This window comes from Anopheles gambiae, chromosome 3 (assembly GCF_943734735.2).
Source record: "Anopheles gambiae chromosome 3, idAnoGambNW_F1_1, whole genome shotgun sequence".
Lineage (NCBI taxonomy): Eukaryota > Metazoa > Arthropoda > Insecta > Diptera > Culicidae > Anopheles > Anopheles gambiae.
The window spans coordinates 95,411,141-95,428,938 of record NC_064602.1 but is presented as its reverse complement, the minus strand read 5'-3'; the positions used below and the strand labels follow the sequence as shown (position 1 = coordinate 95,428,938).

The 17,798-nt window shown below is 46.7% G+C and overlaps 1 protein-coding gene across 4 annotated transcripts in view; it reads right to left on the bottom strand.

The window, feature by feature from the left end:
* Window positions 1–3,246: 3,246 nt before the first annotated feature.
* The window catches only part of LOC1280524 (guanylate cyclase 32E), a 37,571-nt gene continuing 23,019 nt past the window's right edge, over window positions 3,247–17,798 (bottom strand). For 3 of the 4 annotated variants that reach the window (XM_061662488.1, XM_061662489.1, XM_061662490.1), the window contains exons 4-17: window positions 15,359–15,597; window positions 15,150–15,272; window positions 14,640–14,826; window positions 13,402–13,652; window positions 12,245–12,316; window positions 9,751–9,896; window positions 9,488–9,635; window positions 8,772–8,783; window positions 7,386–7,476; window positions 7,119–7,306; window positions 5,853–6,137; window positions 5,529–5,775; window positions 3,950–5,264; window positions 3,247–3,880 (exon numbers count right to left, since the gene is read on the bottom strand). In XM_061662488.1, the coding sequence (XP_061518472.1) occupies window positions 3,673–3,880; window positions 3,950–5,264; window positions 5,529–5,775; window positions 5,853–6,137; window positions 7,119–7,306; window positions 7,386–7,476; window positions 8,772–8,783; window positions 9,488–9,635; window positions 9,751–9,896; window positions 12,245–12,316; window positions 13,402–13,652; window positions 14,640–14,826; window positions 15,150–15,272; window positions 15,359–15,597 (3,512 nt within the window). In that variant the 3' untranslated portion in view covers window positions 3,247–3,672. The remainder of the gene's footprint in view (window positions 3,881–3,949; window positions 5,265–5,528; window positions 5,776–5,852; window positions 6,138–7,118; window positions 7,307–7,385; window positions 7,477–8,771; window positions 8,784–9,487; window positions 9,636–9,750; window positions 9,897–12,244; window positions 12,317–13,401; window positions 13,653–14,639; window positions 14,827–15,149; window positions 15,273–15,358; window positions 15,598–17,798) is intronic. The other variant, XM_061662491.1, reaches the window with a different exon arrangement.

The window sequence follows — 17,798 nt, the reverse complement described above, 5'->3', positions numbered from 1 at the left end:
CAGGAAAGAAATGCATCAAACCGGCATTTTTGTGCAAGGCGCTCACGGTCTCTCACGCTCTCGCAACGAGCTCGCTCTTATCAGCGAATACGAATGCGTGCTCAGTAGGCGCTCACACGACGACGACGACGACGAGCAGGCCGTCTACACACCGTCATCGATGGTATCCAACGGTGATGTGATGAGCTGACGAACTACAAAGGGCCCTCCACCAAACACCATGGCACGCTCGGATTGAAATCAACTTCCAGTCCGTGTGTCGGCCGTCCAACTGTGTGAGTGTTGGTCCCTTTCCCCGTTAGATGCTGCGTGAAATCAAAACAATCAGCCTCACACACAGGCCCATTCCACGATGAGATGACGACAGCCAGCCAGCCAGCCAGCCAACCAGCCAGAGCGCGGTCAACGGCAGAGACACGGAGGCATCTCGTGAGATCCCTCGGCGTGATCGCGCGTGCAGCGGCTCGCGGCAAGTTGGGCCAGTTCGTGTTTGTTCGTTGAAATCGTGTCTCGGCCGGAGATGGATGTGCGTGCCCCACAGTGCCACACAGTGTCGTCGTGCGTTAGTGAATGTGATTGATTGGGAGTAACGCAGCAGCAACCAGTCAGTCAGTTGTTTGTCGTCGTTTGTGCAGCAGTGTGGTGTAGGTGTAGTGTGTAATCGATTTACATCGTCCGATCGAACGGTCGAGCGAGGCTTTGGACAGGGAAATTCGAACCCGATCGCTCACTCAACGGCACGAAGGGACGGAAAGGGAGTCTGTTGACTGTGTGTGACGGCGTGTGACTGTGTGGGAGCATGATAATGGTAATGAAAATAGCAATAATGGGCCCTGATTGAACGAAACGGCGCTGGGAGACTGGAGCAATTTGGTTGCCTTCTTGGCCTGGTGGCTGGCGGCTGGTGGTGGTGGACTTCCTGGTGTACGGGGCCTGGTGGTATGGTGTGTGTCGTGTTGTTCCGCGTGTGTACCATTGCGGGAGAATAGCGCGCGCGTGTGTGTGTGTACGTAATTCTTCTCGATCGCGCGCGCGGCCACTGCGGTAAGTGAAAAAGCGTGCGAAAGAGCAGATGATCGAAAGAGAAGAAAAAGGGCAGTGGAAAGGGCAAGGCAGGGCGAAGGAAAAGGCAGAGAGAGTGAGAGTGTGTTTGTGTTGTGGCTCTGTGTGTAGTAACGTCTACGGCGGGTTCGAGGATCGAACAAGTCGAGTTCAAAGCACATTATCAGAACTCGTCATCGTCATCATCATCATCATCATCACCGTGCCGAGAAAGAAGGAGAGAGTGAGAGGCTGTGTTGAACTGCGAAAGACTGTCGAGCGAGAGAGAGGGGAAGAGAGCGGGAGCAAGTTGCGAAGGGTGTGCGTGGAACGAAGGGCTGGACGCAAGGGAAACACGAAAAACAGGGCAACAACAGGGCAGCAGCAGGGGACAACAAAGCACATGCAAACGAGAAACAGACGACAACAGCAGGCAGCAGGCGTTGCGTTGCGCAGTGAGTGAAGGAGAAGACGATAGAGGGTGCTGGTGGTGTATTTGTTGTGTTGATAGCGTGCGCGCCAGAGACGTGTAAGTGTGCTCGGGGGCTGTTGTTGTTGCTCGTCGAAATAGTTGTTGTTGCGTTAATATCGGTACACAAGAAGAAAAGAAGAAGCGATTGGCCCATGGAAGGGACTGATGAGGGCGAAGAAGAACGACTCGAAACGTCAGAAAGTGTGAGGCTGTGTACGTGTGTGTGTGTGTAGCAAGAGCCAACGAGAAACGAAAGGGAGAGAGAAAGAGTGAGTGAGAGAGTGAGCAGTTCGATCGAGTGCCATGTGAGCAAAGAACGGTGAGTCTGCGTGAGGTGAGTAGCAGCGCTGAGATGAGATCAGTGAGATGGAGAACAGCAAAGAAGGGAGAAAGAGAGAGATTTGCCAAAATATGTACGATCACGCGGTCGGATTGTGGAGTGGAATGGGGTGGATTGGGGAGGGTTGGGAATGTAAGACAAACAAATCCCCATCATCGATTATTCAATCAACGCGAGCAGCAGCAACCGTACGCTGGATCTTCCTCTTTTGTGGCTGAAGTCTTCCTTCTCATCGCCCTTATCAAGAGTAAGGGAAGTAAGGGGTCTGAGGGAGGTAGGGGATCGCGCAATGATCGCGAGTTCGATCGTTATGCGTTTGATGGCAGAAGATTGGCCTCACTGATAGCAGGCAGGCAGGCAGGCAGGAATGCATGATGGTAACTCACTCTCCCACCGTCTGGACGGCACTGGACGGCGTCTGAAGATCGCCGATCTCCCCCTCTTGGGGTGGATTGAGGAAGGTGGCAATGGCGGAAGCAGCGCACAACTCCCGTTGGAACTCTTCTGAAATCTCTGTTCAAATCGGTCGGGTTGAGGGGTTTCGATGGGAAGTTGGGGGATGATTGTGGAGTCAAACACTCAGACGCGTCGAAATTTCGACGCAACAAGTGGCAGTATAAGCAGAAAATCATCATCTGAATGCGATTTCGGCCGATTGGTGCTGCTATGCGACAAGATTTACTTCACAAATCATGTTCGAACGAAATGTTGATGAATTTATGTATTGATGTATTGATTGCGTATTCAGTCACGTTTTTGCCGCTTAAATGTGCTTGTTGCACTTGCTCTGCATTGATTGAAGAATGAAGTGTTGGACAATTTGCTGAACTACGAATAGCATTGTTAAGGTGTGATATTGTTTTTCTGTGATATAAAAATAACCTTCAGTACGAAGTAATAAACAAAAAATATTCGTTAAAATAACATCGTTTTTCTTTGCAACCAATCGATTTGAAAGAAAAAAAGATTCATAAAAGGTTTGATACGTAAATACATATATATTCTTTAAATTATGTTTTTTCCTGTATTTCTGCAAGTTGATTCGTCCTTTTTATCCGAAATTTTCAACATTCAATTAACAAACAACTTGCAAAGCACAATTTTTATATAAATTTGTCATTTGTCCTATCTTTGGACTGTAAATCTCCATTGTGCCCTTCCTCATCGAAAGTATGCAATCTGCATCATCTTTTGTGCAAGCTCCACGCATCGAGCAGCTACCGCTACTCGCTCATAGGTAGCGCTATTAACGCAAAAGAGATTATTTTCAAATTCAGGATAATTCGCTCGTCCATCATCGATAAAAGCGTGGATTTATTGGATTTCAGATGATACAACTGTTCCAAAACAGTATTTAAAGTGTTTTACAGACAAAACACGACACCGCAGCGAATGCTTTTGTGAACTTTCTCTATTTATTTCACAACTAGTAGATTACGACACATTACAAAACGAACAACAGTGATGTTGATAAGGATGATGTGTGCGCGTTGCACTGTCGGCACTCCCGCTTAACAATACTGTTTTCTTGTTTGCTTGCTTTCCTGTTTAGCTTGGCTCGTCTTCCAACCTTTCCCAACTCAACACTGGAGCACTTCAGCCATCGTCCAACACTAGCCTTTCCTCTCCAAATCCCCATTTGCACTGGTTTTCTCTTTATGTATTATGCGCTTTCGACATTCTCTCCTGTTTCTAGTTTTGTTTGTTTGTTTGTTTTTGTTATCACCATTTGCGTATCGCAGTTAAGCACAGACAGACACATGACATTGAGCGTATGACTAGATATCGGTAAGGAAAAAAAGGAAGGACAGATGGCCCACTAGGTGGCGATGCTGTTGTTGAGCAGCGGTGTCGTTACCGTCGGACCGTTCGTTAGCAGATAGGCGGGATCCGCCGGCGGGTCCGTCCCCAGGTGCTCGATGCACGGGCAGGAGGCAGTGATGTCTTCCGCGCCGTCCGAAATGCTGTAATCCGACCGCCGGATGCTACTGTCCGAGATGACTTCCATCAGCGCGTCATCGCTGTACCTAAAACGAGAGAGCAAGAAAACGCTTTAGAGCGTTCCACGCGAGACAAAGGCCACCGGGTTTACTGACCGATGGTACCGATGTTGCTCGAGCATGGCTCCACTGGCGAATCTCAGTCTTTTCGGTGACTCCAGACTAGAGGAGCGAGGCAGCGAGCCGCGCGGCAACCCGAGCGACCGGCTCTTGAGCGAGCTGCGCACTCCCGGCAGATTGGTGACGCTCTTCAGCATCCCCAGATACTTGTTCAACGCCCGCGAGCCACGCCGCTCGGTACGTTCCTTCGTGCGCCTCGCCCGCGCATCCGGATCCTCGCCCACGAGCCAGAACGTCCGCTGGTCGCCCTTGCCCTTCATCGGCACCAGCCCGCGCTCCTGGAACTGGTACCCGCCGAGCGAGTCCAGGATCTCTTTGGTCTGCAAGCTGCAGTGGATCTTGAGCGGCTGGCCCGTCGACTCCATGCGCGACGCCGTGTTGACCGTGTCGCCAAACAGACAGTACCGCGGCATCTTCAGCCCCACCACGCCCGCACACACCGGTCCCGAGTGGATGCCAATGCGCAGATACAGCCGATCGTTTGGCCGGTGGCGCACCTTAAACTCCGCCACCGCTTCCAGCAGCTGCAGCGACATGGACGCTATCTCGGCCGCGTGGATCAGCCCGTTCCGGATCGGCAGCCCCGACACGACCATGTACGCGTCCCCGATCGTCTCCACCTTGTACACGTCGTAGTGGCCAATGATCGAGTCGAAGCACGTGTACAGATCGTTCAGAAAGTCGACCACCTGCAGCGGCGTGCTCTCGGCCGACATCGACGTAAAGCCGACGATGTCGCTGAAGTAGATCGTCACCAGATCGTAGCTTTCCGCCTCCACCTTGTGGCCCCGCTTGAGCTGCTCCGCCACCGGCCGGGGCAGCATCTCCAGCAGCAGCGCTTCCGTCTTCTTCTTCTCCTCCTGCAGCTGGTCCGTCCGCTCGTCCACCAGCTGCTCCAGGTTGTTGGCGTACTTCTCCATCATCGCCATCATGTTGTCGAAGATGTTGGGCCGCATGCCCTTGCGCAGGACGCGCAGTCGGTTGCGGATCGTCTTAAAGTCGGGCCGATCTTCGGGCCGCTCGGCCCAGCACTCCTTCAGGCAGTCGCGCACACAGTCGAAGGACGTTTCCAGCGGCTGTATGGCGGGTCGGAATGGGGTGTTCGGGTCGAGGGGGTTCAGTACGCGCTTGAGACACTCCATCGGCGTGCATTCGATCTCCCCGAACGGACCGCGCCGGGTGAAGATTTCGTACAGCACGATGCCGAACGAGTAGACGTCACCTTTCGGGGTGCCCGGCACGGTGGCGGTCGGGCCAGCGCGTAGCAGTTCGGGCGCACGGTACAGCAGTTCTGCCGGAGGAACGAGAGAGAAGCAATTAGACTGTATGTTGCGCAGTAGTTGTGCGGAAAACGAACCCCAATTGAACGACTTGAAAGTGTGAATGAAATGAAGTGAATTGATCACGTAATAAAGCGATCGTTTGTGCTTGAAATAGCAGCATTGTTTACATGATTCTAACCTATAAATAAACTTCCTTGTGTTGGTGAACAATTCCAACACGAATCTCACTGCGGTTTGGTTTCAGTTTCTACTACAACCTTACTAACACTTACTTTGACACTTTTCCTCCAGCTTTTCCTTCTCGTCCGGCACCTCCTCCGAGCCCTGCTTGAACGCAAACAGCCCAAAGTCGCTCAGCTTCACCACCCACCGGGAATCGATCAGACAGTTGGACGTGCGGAGCGACCCGTGAAAGCGGAGCGGCGAATCGTGCAGATAGATCATGCCGCGCAATATGTCCGCCACCATCGAGGCCGTAAACATGTTGTCCAGCTTGACGTCCTCGTTTTCCAGCACGTCCTGCGGAGAGGGAGGGAAGTGTTAGCATTGAGGTAAAGCGAATGAGTTAAAGCCAGTGTCCCCCTCCCGGCACCCACCTTCAAACTCCCACGGTTGCAGTAATCGGTGATGATGCAAATGTTGGGCGGATCGGTGCAGGCGCCGATGAACGCGTTCAGGTTGTCGTGGCGCATGTCGCGCAGCAGCTTCAGCTCCTTCTTCATCTCGCGCGTAATGTCGATGCTTTTCTTCTTCACCTTCTTGATCGCGTACAGCTGGCCCTTGTACAGCCCGATCGGGGTGAAGATGGTCGAGTAGCGAAAGTCCAGGTCCGGGTTGGAGCTCAAGCTGACCTGGCTCGTCCGTATCAGCGGGTGGGTGGACTGGAGGGTGTGGAAAGGGAGGAAAAAAAATGATAAGATTGAGTGAAATTTAAATAAAAATGAGATAAGTCAAATAATATACATTTAATCGAGTCGGTCGTACCAATGACCATGCGTCTCCATTGAGGAAATGCTTATAAAAAGATATTTAAATAAAATTATGAAATATTGCATAAAAATCACTTTAAATATCACAAACGTGATTTGATACATGTGTATAGGATAAAAGCTAATATTCCATGAATTAGAGTACTTTTTATGAAAACGAACATTCACAATAAAGCCAATATTCCGCCTAACAACTTGAGCGTTGCCTTATACTTTTGAACTAATATGCAAAATATGTTACAAAAAAATAAAAACTTTCCCCAAAACGAACAATAGTACGCGATTCAACACGACCCTCATCAAGCACGGTGTCAATAATAAGACCTTTCTGTAAAATCATGACGCCTGTTCACACATACACAAAGCGTCTCTCACACACACACACCGTGCCACGGACGGAGCGGAAATCGTTATTATTTATTTATTTTTTACTGACATGATCGAACACACAGCGACCGAGCACTCACTCGCTAGCTATTGAAGTTCAACGACCCATATCGTGCGCTGCGGAATTAGGCGCACGGTGCGTGTCAACGGTTGTACCGTCCATCATTACGCAGCAGGGGTTGCTCGTGGTTTCGAGAAACAATGTTTAGAGCACAAAAATAACAACCAAAAAACAACCCCGGAACAGAGCGCCTCGCCAAAACTAGGTCACTACGCGACCTTACGCGGCAAAAAAGGTCGACCCTCATCGCGGGAGGGACTTTGCAAAACCGTCTGCAACAAAGTTCTATTCCCGTGGCGGCACTACCGTACGCGAACGCAATCAATGCGCATTCGACCATCGACAGGCTCGTTTTGCCACCTGTCCAAAGTTTGGACAGGCAGCGAAACATAGTAGGCATGGGAATGGCACACACACACACTTACCCGTGTCATCTTCTGTCCGGCCGTTTCCTTCTCATTTTCGTGCATTTGAATTTCGCGAAAGTCAACCTTCCACAGCAGACTGTCGAGCTCCTGCTCGTAGCGCCAGTTCCGGTAGAGGACGAGCGAGACGACACCGAGCAGCAGCAGGGCCCCACCGGCAATGCCACCCGTTATTTCACCCGTGTAACCTATTCAATGGAAGAGAGTGAGGGATAAAATGAGGTAAGTGATCCTTCGCCGTGATATTATGCAGCCCTCTTTACTTACTGATACACTTTTCCCCACGAAAGCCACAGCGCGGCTCCGCCACCGGAGGACCGGATCCGACCCAATCGATCGTATCAAACAGGCGTATCTCCTGTGCGGAAATGAAAAAACGTCCATCAGTGTTAGTGCTGTGCTGGCGGGGCGGGCGGGAGATAGTGCGTAAAAACCCGCCCAGAAAAACCCAAGACACCGGAATGAATGTGCTCGCAGCATGCACAACCAAAGAAAAAGGTGGAAACGGGTTTTCCAAAAAACGGTTCATTCACTACAAAATCCAACAAAAACGGTATCGAAAATCTTTTGTGGGGAAGCAAAAATGGAAAGATGATTTGGGGCGTATCGGACGACAAACCCCGTTCTCTGAGTTCCCCGCCGTATCACCAATTAATCAAAGGCGAATCATAACGGCGTGAGCGTTATGAAATCGATGCGGTAGGGAAATTAAATCGGCAATTAAATTAAATGATTTGGGATAAATAGGTTAGGATAACAATGGGAGTCAAACCATGTCAAAAAAGGGGTTCCCAAAAGGTTCAAAAGGACAGTTTGGCTAGGCTAAGTATGCATTTTCATGGCTTGATGATGCTGAAGAATTGCCGGAAAAGGTTGTTATCTTTGATGTTGTGGGTTGATCAATTTGGGAATTGGATACTTTTTACTGGTTGCGATAAGTTTGTATTGCTTTTATATAAGATCATTTTAAGGTGATAAAACTACAAGAAAGATCAAATCTACTTTAAAAAACGCTAATAATGTTATTGATAAAACAAAGTTTTTAATGTTGCATCATCATCGTTCAGCACAAATCTACACCGTTTCTTCCCAAGCGACTCCATCCTCCTCTGAATCACTGGCAATTAATCACTATCGCTCGCTTTCATAACAAAAATTCTAAAAACAAAACACCTTAAACCAGACGACGAACCGTCCACAGCGTACGATTGCCATTAAGTGATCATTTCACCCCGGTCGGCGTGATGCGCACGGGCAGCAATGGAAAGCGAAACTGTAAACAAACAAACCCCGGCGCGGAAGGAAAAACAACATCGATCATCTTCCTCTCAACCGATCGCAGAGCGAGAGAGAGAGAGAGAGAGCGAGAGAGAGCGATGGTGTTACCAAGCGACCAAGTGTGATAAACAGTGCACACTGCAAACTAAACCCTACAAACACAGAACGGTCAGCGGACGAACGTATCATCAAATCGCAAATCGGTGTTGATGATGTTGATTGATTGCATGCGAATATCGAATCGGAACGAATTTTGTGAAGGAAACACATACAGCACACATTAAACACATTTAAAGTGAACGGAAACAAACACTAACGGAGCAACACGAAACACATCGAACAAAAACACCACCGGCCACTTACTCACGCACTCACCTGAATTTTAAACTACAAAGCGGGTGTGGGTTTGTGTATTTGTTTTTTGTACAAAAATAGAATGATAGAAAAGCATAAGTATATACAACGGTATTAATATAGTTTTTTAGATTCGCTTTCAATACACCATGCTTGCTTTAAAATTGTAAAATTAGCTTCTCTTATCGGATTGTTAAACTCTTATTAGATTGCTCAATCTTTTTTATATATTTTTTAATATTAATTATAATTTAGCTTAACACTTCAAGTCCTGCTCTTTCCAGTTTACATATAGCAAAGCGTTTGAGCTAATAGCTTGCTGTTTGAAGGCATTTGGCACACAAATGTAAAGTATAAATAAAGCTTTCTTTAATAATATCGAAACATCACTAAAAATTGAAGCAAAATTCGTTACATTAATCTAATAAAACTCTTTAAATATTAAACAAAAATATTATTCACACCATCAAAGGCTCTGTTCTATCACTAGTTCAGGATCTATATCTAGTCTATTTTACTCACAACGCTATATTACAATCTAAAGCAACGGAACGTTTAATTTGCAAACATGTGTTGCTTAAAGTTTATTGCATTATCCCACCAGGGGGGATATAACCATTTCATTGCTTTATTTTATTGCAATTCTCCTCGTCCTCCTCAACGAATGCACACTGCACACACTAAAGCCCACCACCTGCTGGAAGGCACAAAAAAAATGCTCCCATTTACCCACTTACCGGTATGCGATCCACAGTGGGCGAGCTGAACCGCCCGATCGGAAACAATCCGTACTGGTTGGTGGTGCCCGTACTCGGGACGGGTTTCCGGGCGAGGATGGTATAGTTGCCGGTTGCGTCCCCATTCTCATCGATGTGCACCAGATAGCTGCGATGGAAAAGGCACGTGTAAAGAGAGAGAGAGAAAGAGGGAACGAGGGAAAGCTTTAAATGCGTTCCTGTGTTGAACGTTGCACCTTTCGGCATTGTGGCCACCAGCTTACCCCATCGCACTGATGTACGCCCGTCCCTTGATCGCTTCGATGATGGCGGAACCATTTTTCGGACTGCCGCCCGACAGCAGCACCTGCATCAGTGCATTTGCATACAGATGAACCGCATCGTACAGGTAGGCAGCTTCCGCCCTTATCTAGGGCACAAAAATGAAGAAAAAAACGAAAAAGAGGGAGGATATATTCAAGAGCTTTTTTCATGTTAAAGTGGACAGTTGACGGAGTGAATAAATTATTTGCATTTTTTTCCTTTTTGCTTTCAACCTTTAAACACTGTAACGTTATGATTTGCACCACCATAAAGAACATACTTCAAATTTTGTATTCTGAATTTAAAACGAACCAAGTCTAGACGCACGACACCCCCTACCAAAGGGATGCTTATTTAAAAGAAACCAAAACGAAACCCCTTCAACACTCAAATGGACTGCTAATGGATCTTCGTCTCCAAAAATGGTCTCCATTTCTCCACCCAGTCAGCCACCACCAGCAATCAAAGCTACACTCAACCACTGTCCATCCCCACTCTAGCAACAGCTGCTGCTGCTGGTGCCGAATCATGCTACCGAATTGGCTGCAAATTGAATCTATTCCCCACTATCACTTAGAACCCATTTCGCTGTTAGAACGAAGCTCTAAAGTCATCCAGTTTTAAGTTGCTTTGTTAGCGAGCGATTGCAAAGGATTCTATCAATCTATGTTTCCACAATAGCCGGGGATCAAATGAAATCACACCCAAACCCAAAACGAACGAACACAGCTGCTGCTGCTGCTGACCCGGCTCGCCAACAATGCACAAAGCGGAACTATCAAACTTCGAATAGAATAACCTGTGTGTGGACCTGTGGGAAGGAAGCACCAAGCGGTAATCGATTATCGATGCTTTTCATTCACAAGACAGTGCCGCGGGTGTGCACTGCAACAAACGGCTCTTGAGTAGATCCGGAACGCACTGCGTGCTGCACGGTTTGTGGCTGGCCGGGGGTAACGCTACGAAAGTGCAAACTAAGCCACTAAGTGAAGTGATTTTGGTGCAGCCAAACGGAAGAGCTTTGCCGTTGATTTTGAAGCAAGGATGTGCAGTTTCTTTGTTCGTGTCACTGCTTCGGTGCTCAATTGCAGGGGACAGTGTGCAAAGAGATTAGTCAAATAAACTGTATTGTTCGCTCGAAATGACTGTTGACGAAACGACGAAAACAAAATGGTCATACCCGATTGTATGAGCTGGACAAAAGAGAAATGCATTCATTGTATTGAATCGATCGACTATAAACTAAGCTTTCGAGCTATTCAGTAAAAGGGTCAAAATGAACTTGAATGTCAAGATCCATTTGTTAATTTAAGGCTAATAAATTCTAACTAAGTGGAACAAAAAAGATAAACTAATATCTTACGTAAAATATGATTTAAAACACACCAAAGTTTAATACATTAACAAATGATGAATCAAACAATGATGGTAAGGAAAGATGGAAGAAAAAAGGGAAACAAATAAAGGAAGAACTTGATAAGACAGCAAAAGCCTACAGAGAATGTTTAAAAAAAATGATAATTCAGACCAATATCTAATGTTTTAAAGAAATAAAAAGAGAATTATGAAAACGAAATAAAACCACTACAAAAAATACCCTATACTTATGTTACGGTTACATATTTAAGCCTTTCTTTGGCTCCATTGCAAAAAGCGTATTGAAATGCTTGATCCAACCGTTGCATTACACAGTTTAGCTTGTACTAGCAAAGCGAAGAAGTGCTCTCCTTGGTACTTCAATTCCTTTTGTGCCGCACAGTCCAACGTCTGATCCAACCCAGAAGCCCCATTTTCTTCAATGAGGAAACCGTAATCTGATAGCAATCATTGAGCTCCTTAGAGTCGAGCGATTACCGGTGTCCTTATCTTCGTACCCGAGTGCCCGATGCAACGACCAGAAGGGCCGTGGTAATCAAGGACCTTTCCTTCGGGACGGCCCGGGAGGTGGTGTTCAAGGAAAAAGCATATTAATTCAATTTCCGTATGAATAACCATCGACCATCGGAGCGTGTTCGAAAGGCATCCAATAACCGTGGAGCCTGGTTGCCTGTATGCTTGGAACGCAAAATGATTCCCTACTGCACCAAGGTGATTGGGTTGGAAATATATACTTGTATGTATGTGTGATTATGCTCCATTACTGATAGTGGTGTCTGGCAAGTGCATGTGAGCGGACTGCATAAAGCTCTGTATAAACGTGTGTAGTAAAATCACTGCAAAAATGTGATTTGGGTTTGTAAAATTCATTCAATCTTCTGCTCATCTGCTTCCCCAAAACGTCAAAACGAAAAGTCAAAAATAAAGCATGTGAAACCTTAAATTGTTTTACAACGGAATCCCCAACCATACATCATTCTCATCAAAACCCGTGCCATATCAACAGAAAACCGCCCCGCTGCTGCTGCAAATTGTAATCCGCTGTGTAACGACGTGCACGACGTTATAAATATTTACCTGCTTGACGCCCCCGAAGAAGATCAGCGCGTTCCGATAGTTGAATGGTGGCAGCTCCAAATATTTGTTAACCTGTGTTGTAGCGACAACGCCGTCCGGAAAGTAAAAAAGAGATAAAAAAAGCGTTAAAACACGAGCAGACGGCTGGCCCGGCTGGCGGAAGCACCGGGTGTGTTCCGCCCCATTTGGCGCACCGATTTGTTATCATAATAAATTAACGTTCGCTTGTTCGCGTCTTGTCACGTTGCAACGCGTGCAAAGTGCATGTGTTTTTCTACTCTTTCGCACGATCCTGGGCTACGGGATGCATCCGTTGCCCCGGGGCGTTGCAGTGCAGTGCAGCAGACGACGCTCTCTGTGTATTTATTTAGAGGCGAGAAGCGCGCGCTCGTGAGAAAGATTTATTAGTGTAATACCAGCGCAGCCAGGCTTTCATCGCCGAACGGTCGTTTGAATTTTTGCTGAATTTATTTGCGTTCCGTTTTGCTCGAAAATGAAGCAGACGGTTTTGGGTGTGTGATTAACTTTTCCTTTTTGTCGTAAAAGGTTCTCAGCTGCAATTCTACCGCTGCTGCTGTTCATAAAGGAAGTTATTATTAATGAAGGACTGAATTTGTGGTGCAGTTGTTTTGTTACCCATTCCACACCCATAAAATCGTTTTCATGAGTATGAGTTACACTGGCACTTCATTAACAGTTTTTGGCTTTTATCGTTTTTCCACAACATAATGTTCCAATAAAATTCCACTAAGATGAAGTATTTTCCAAATTTCACGATAGATGGCGCTGCTTTGATAGTTCAATCAAATCAATCAAATATACGGCAAATACAATACACCAGCAACAAGTTCCAATCGAAAAAAGGAAACTGTTTTCGCCTTGTCATACCTTTCTCACGCAGGTATCGAAACGTTTGATTGATAAAGGAAAAGTCAGCTACAACCACGCTGCCAAAAACCAACTTGTTGGTAAGTCGGATCATCGCACCAAATCGTACCACTCCATCGTAGTTCCTTTATTTGCAGTTCACGATTACGCGCGCAAAAAAAAGAAGCAGAAACGGAAGCAAACAAATTTCCCGGTATCCATCATGCCCGTCGTACAGTAGCACGCTGCCGGCGCGATAAGCGAGACCGATCGCGGGCCGACCAACTCACCTTAACCGCAAACTCCTCGAACCGCACCGGTGCCGACGGCACGATGCCCAGATAGTGGCGGAACGCTTCGACCGCGTCCGGATCCGGCGTCGTCTGCAGCAGCCCGTGCATGTACTTGGTCGGCAGGGCCGCATCGTACTGGTCGATGTCGACGCCGACCACGAAGTAGTCGCCGCGGTCGAGCAGGCCGCGCCTCCGCAGGCTCACCAGCAGCCCGATATGCTCGTAGTGGTACCCGAGCACCAGATAAACTGGGGAAGCGAGCGTGGAAAAGCGGGGAAAAAACGTCAATAAATTGATTAATGTTCTGTTAAAGTGTTGCTGGAGAGCGGAGAGGGGGGCTGAAGAAAAGGGAGCAGCGCAAATGGACTCGATGGGTGATGGGATATTGAAGGATGAATAAATAAAGAGCGCGTGAAAACCCGACAAAAGCGTGCGATATCCTGCTACTGCTGCTGCTGCTGCGGTTACGGAAGTGGGATAAACTCCTGACGCGCCGGGTCACACTGGTGCGGGTGCAAATTGGAAATAATTTATCAAAAAACCGCGACAGCTCGGTAAACGGGGTGCTATTAATTGAAAGTTAAGCGATCGTTGCTGCTATCGACGGCTGTGGGCACAACTTTTGCGAAGGCGCTGATAAATCGATTATGATGGGTCGAGCGTTACAGTAGCACCATTTGTGGGATTTGTGTCGATCGATGATGAGGACAGGGGCAGAAAATTGAGAGTTACAAAAGAAGAACAAGTAGAAGATAACTTGACGCGAATTTGACATCTTTTAGATGAATGTGTGATGAATAGAAGGATAGATTATTAGGTGTCTAATTAATCATTACTTCTCATTCAGAGGGGGTACTGTCTTTCTTTTATTTTAATGATAATAGCAATAGACTTGTCCTTCTTCTATTCTTATTAAAATGATTATAAATCTCTAATTCTTGCTAAGAAGATACTATCCACTACCAACTAATCATGTTAGAATCAATAATTGGTTGAGTGCTCGAGTAACTCGTCGCGAGTTAATGTATAGTACAACCATTTTCTAACAGAGGGCGTTGTGTATTATACTTATTGACCTACTAGAGTATCTTAAAGCAAGTCATACCTATCGAACTTGTCAAATTAATTAGAAAAAATACTCAAAATGCCTTTTAAGATCCTTCCTGGAAAGTAAGCTGAAGTCGAAATCCTACCCAAATGAGAAGCACCATCACCCAACCCCCCATCCAACTTACTTCTCGTATCCTCGTACGTGTCCTCCACTAGCCGCTCGAACGGATTGCTCGAGTACCCGTGATGGTAGATGTCGGTCCAGGTGCCGACCGACCGGATCCGGATGTTGGCCGTCCGGAGCGTCGTCTTGAGCGTTTCGGCCACCGCGTCAAGCTCACCGTTGTCTGAAGCACGATACAAAAAACTAACCTTAAAGAAGCCGAGGAAAACTATTTTTCCATTTTTTCGATCGAATTTTCTGTCAGCAAAGACACATATCAAAGTACAAAATGGGGAAGGTAGAGGGGGAGGAGGAGGAGTGGGGTAGCGGGCGAAATTTTTGCCTGTTGTTGTTGATTGGGAAAGATGGTTTTGTGTGCTCTTTTCGTGGGTTTTCACTGCTGTCGTTTTAAGCAGCTAGAGCACACAACACAAACCAGACATTTGGAGGCAACTAAAGCGTACACACAAACACGCAACTAAACACACACATACACACAAATAGATGGACAAACGAGTCCGTGCACACCTACCTGGGTCCAGTTGTAGGCTAGCAGCAGCGAGACGACAGATTTGGAGATTTGCAGATCCGGCGGACGGGTTCGAGCGAACGTTGGAAAATGCTTCTTGTTGGACGTCTCGTTGTGTGTACAGAACTGAAATCAAGAAAAAAAGACAGTTACTTTATGCTATACTCAAAAACACCCAATCCTAAAACACCGCACAAAGTTCTGGCACTCACGTAGGAAATCATCGGCAAATTGAAGGCAGCCGCCATGCGACCCTCGTGCACGCACGTTTCCTGCGGCCCGAGGTAAGCGATCACGTCCCGCGTCCACAGGTCGGCCGTCTTCCGGATGCTGGTCACCTCCTCGCCGTACGTTTCGGCCACCTCGAACCGCAGCTCGTGCCCGTGCTGGCTGAAGTACCGGTCGTTCACCTCGGTCATCGCTAGGGTTATGGCACCGGAAATTTGTAATCCTATACCACCACCGGCGCGCCGGAGAAAGGAAAGGCGGAAAATGGAGAAGAATGAAAGCGTATTTACTACTACTGTGGAGTTGCTGCAAGTGGAGTTTTATGTTGTTGCTTTTGTTTTGTCGGTAGCAGCTGCGGCGTTTCGGTATCGTATGGACGCTTCTGTGTGGGGGGAAGAAGCATTAGTGCATATTTAATTGTCTATCTTTTTCATGCGAGAGGAGGAAAGTTCCTGTCGTGAAATGGAGTACAGTCCAGTTGTTGGAGGGGAGAGTTCCGTTTCCAGAGTGAAATAGAAGCGGAAGTAGTCGTCGAGCATCCACAACACAGCAATAGAGACAAAGTGTTGCGCTGGACAAACAACAAGCAACACAATAAACAACACGTTTGACTAATGGATTCGTTGTAATGCGCCCGGTGTGAGGTGTTGTGAATGTTTAATAATATCGTTCGTGCTTCACTATGTGTATAAAAGCTTGAACAACATGAACATTCAGTAATTTCTAGTGGATTTTCTATATTTGTTTGCTTTGAATGCTGTTATATTGTTATGTTAAAACGTTCGTATTGAAGTTTCAGCAATTGAACGAATGCTCCAATACAACCTTAACAAAATACAATGGAATTTGACGGTATTTTCTCTACTATCGCAGCTCTTTTCATTGTCCGAGGGATGCACAACCCGCCGGAAAGAAATAATCCACAGGGAAGCACACCATTACAACGCAATCCATTCCCTTTTCTTTCCCATAAGCGATACAGACCAAATCCCCTGGAGCAGGCATTTGCCGGATGGAACCGTTTCCTGCACAACTGAAAGCCTGCACAAAGCAACCCGTAAGAAACTCAAGCAATAAATGCTTTTACTATCACTGTTGTGACTGTGATTTCTCCTACCAGCGTCCCCCCTTCAAGGCTTCAACTTTTTGCGCAAGACTTTACACCGTAACACCTTTCCAAGTATTTTCTTCCTGACCTATTTTTCTGTTTCCAACAATTGCTACATCGAATTTAAACGATCAGCATGCACCAACAAATCAGCTTTGTTTACATAAATTTGCAATAAATTAAATAACGCTAGACACTTTTTAACTTGAAACGGAACGCTGCACAAACGTTGCACGAATGGGGGGGAGAAATAAATTAAAACCGTGTGGCCAAATTAATGTAAATGCGTTCCAAGAAGTGATAACATCACTCCAGGAAACATAAATAACACTGCAGGCGCGACATCGGTGTCATGCAGTTTCCCATCCCCAGTTCAGCCGAAGTTCTTATCAATCGATTCAACCCCAGGAGAGCGAAAAAGCACACACTTTCATTTTTCATCACATTTTGCTACAATTAATGCAGTCTTCGCTTCTTCGTGTCTCACACCTTATCTACTCTCGAGGACATTGTCACATCACTTTTACTTTCAGCTTTCTACAACACTTCCCCAACCAACACACCAAAAACCGTTGCATATTCCCGTACAATCGCATCGCATTAATATTTATGTACACACATAATTCAAGGTCCTTCCAGGCGTCGAAATTCAAGGACAACAAATATCCTTCCACCGGTCGCACGGAGTCGTGTAAACGTTCTGGAGCATGGCGCCGGCAAGGTCAGGACCTCCTATCATCAAAACCGGCAGGTGTATAGCCCGCAGCACAAACCAGTCGATGAGCGATGGCGTTAGCTTTCCCACTGGGGGAGGGAAAAAAGATAAATGACCGCTCTTTGGGTGGAATGACAAATTTGGCCGCTCTAAACATGCGACAAAGGCAAGCCATTTGGAGTGTTGCGTCCTGCTGGACGGACGCGAACGAAGGAAGAGTATCTCCGGTTCTGGTTTGGAGTAACTGATGGTGGAGAGGATTATGAAAGAGCGATGAGCGATGTCTTCGCTGATTGGGATCTTGAAATATGATTAAATAAGATTTTGTTTGTGGTTTCAGCATTATATTTGCTCACGGTGGCACTCTAACTCAGTAGTAATTTCCAAGCGGAACCTACATTCGTATTAGCGTCACTTTTGTTCAGAATATTTTCCTTGCGCGAAACATTCACCATTCACTTCTCACCATGTCCGGCTGTGTGATGTATTTTCCAACATTCTTGAACAAAGAACAGGAACCAAAACGAACCGAAAGCATACCATGGCAACATCTGTGAGCTATTAAGCTTAAAATTACACCCGTTCCAAATACGACACTCGA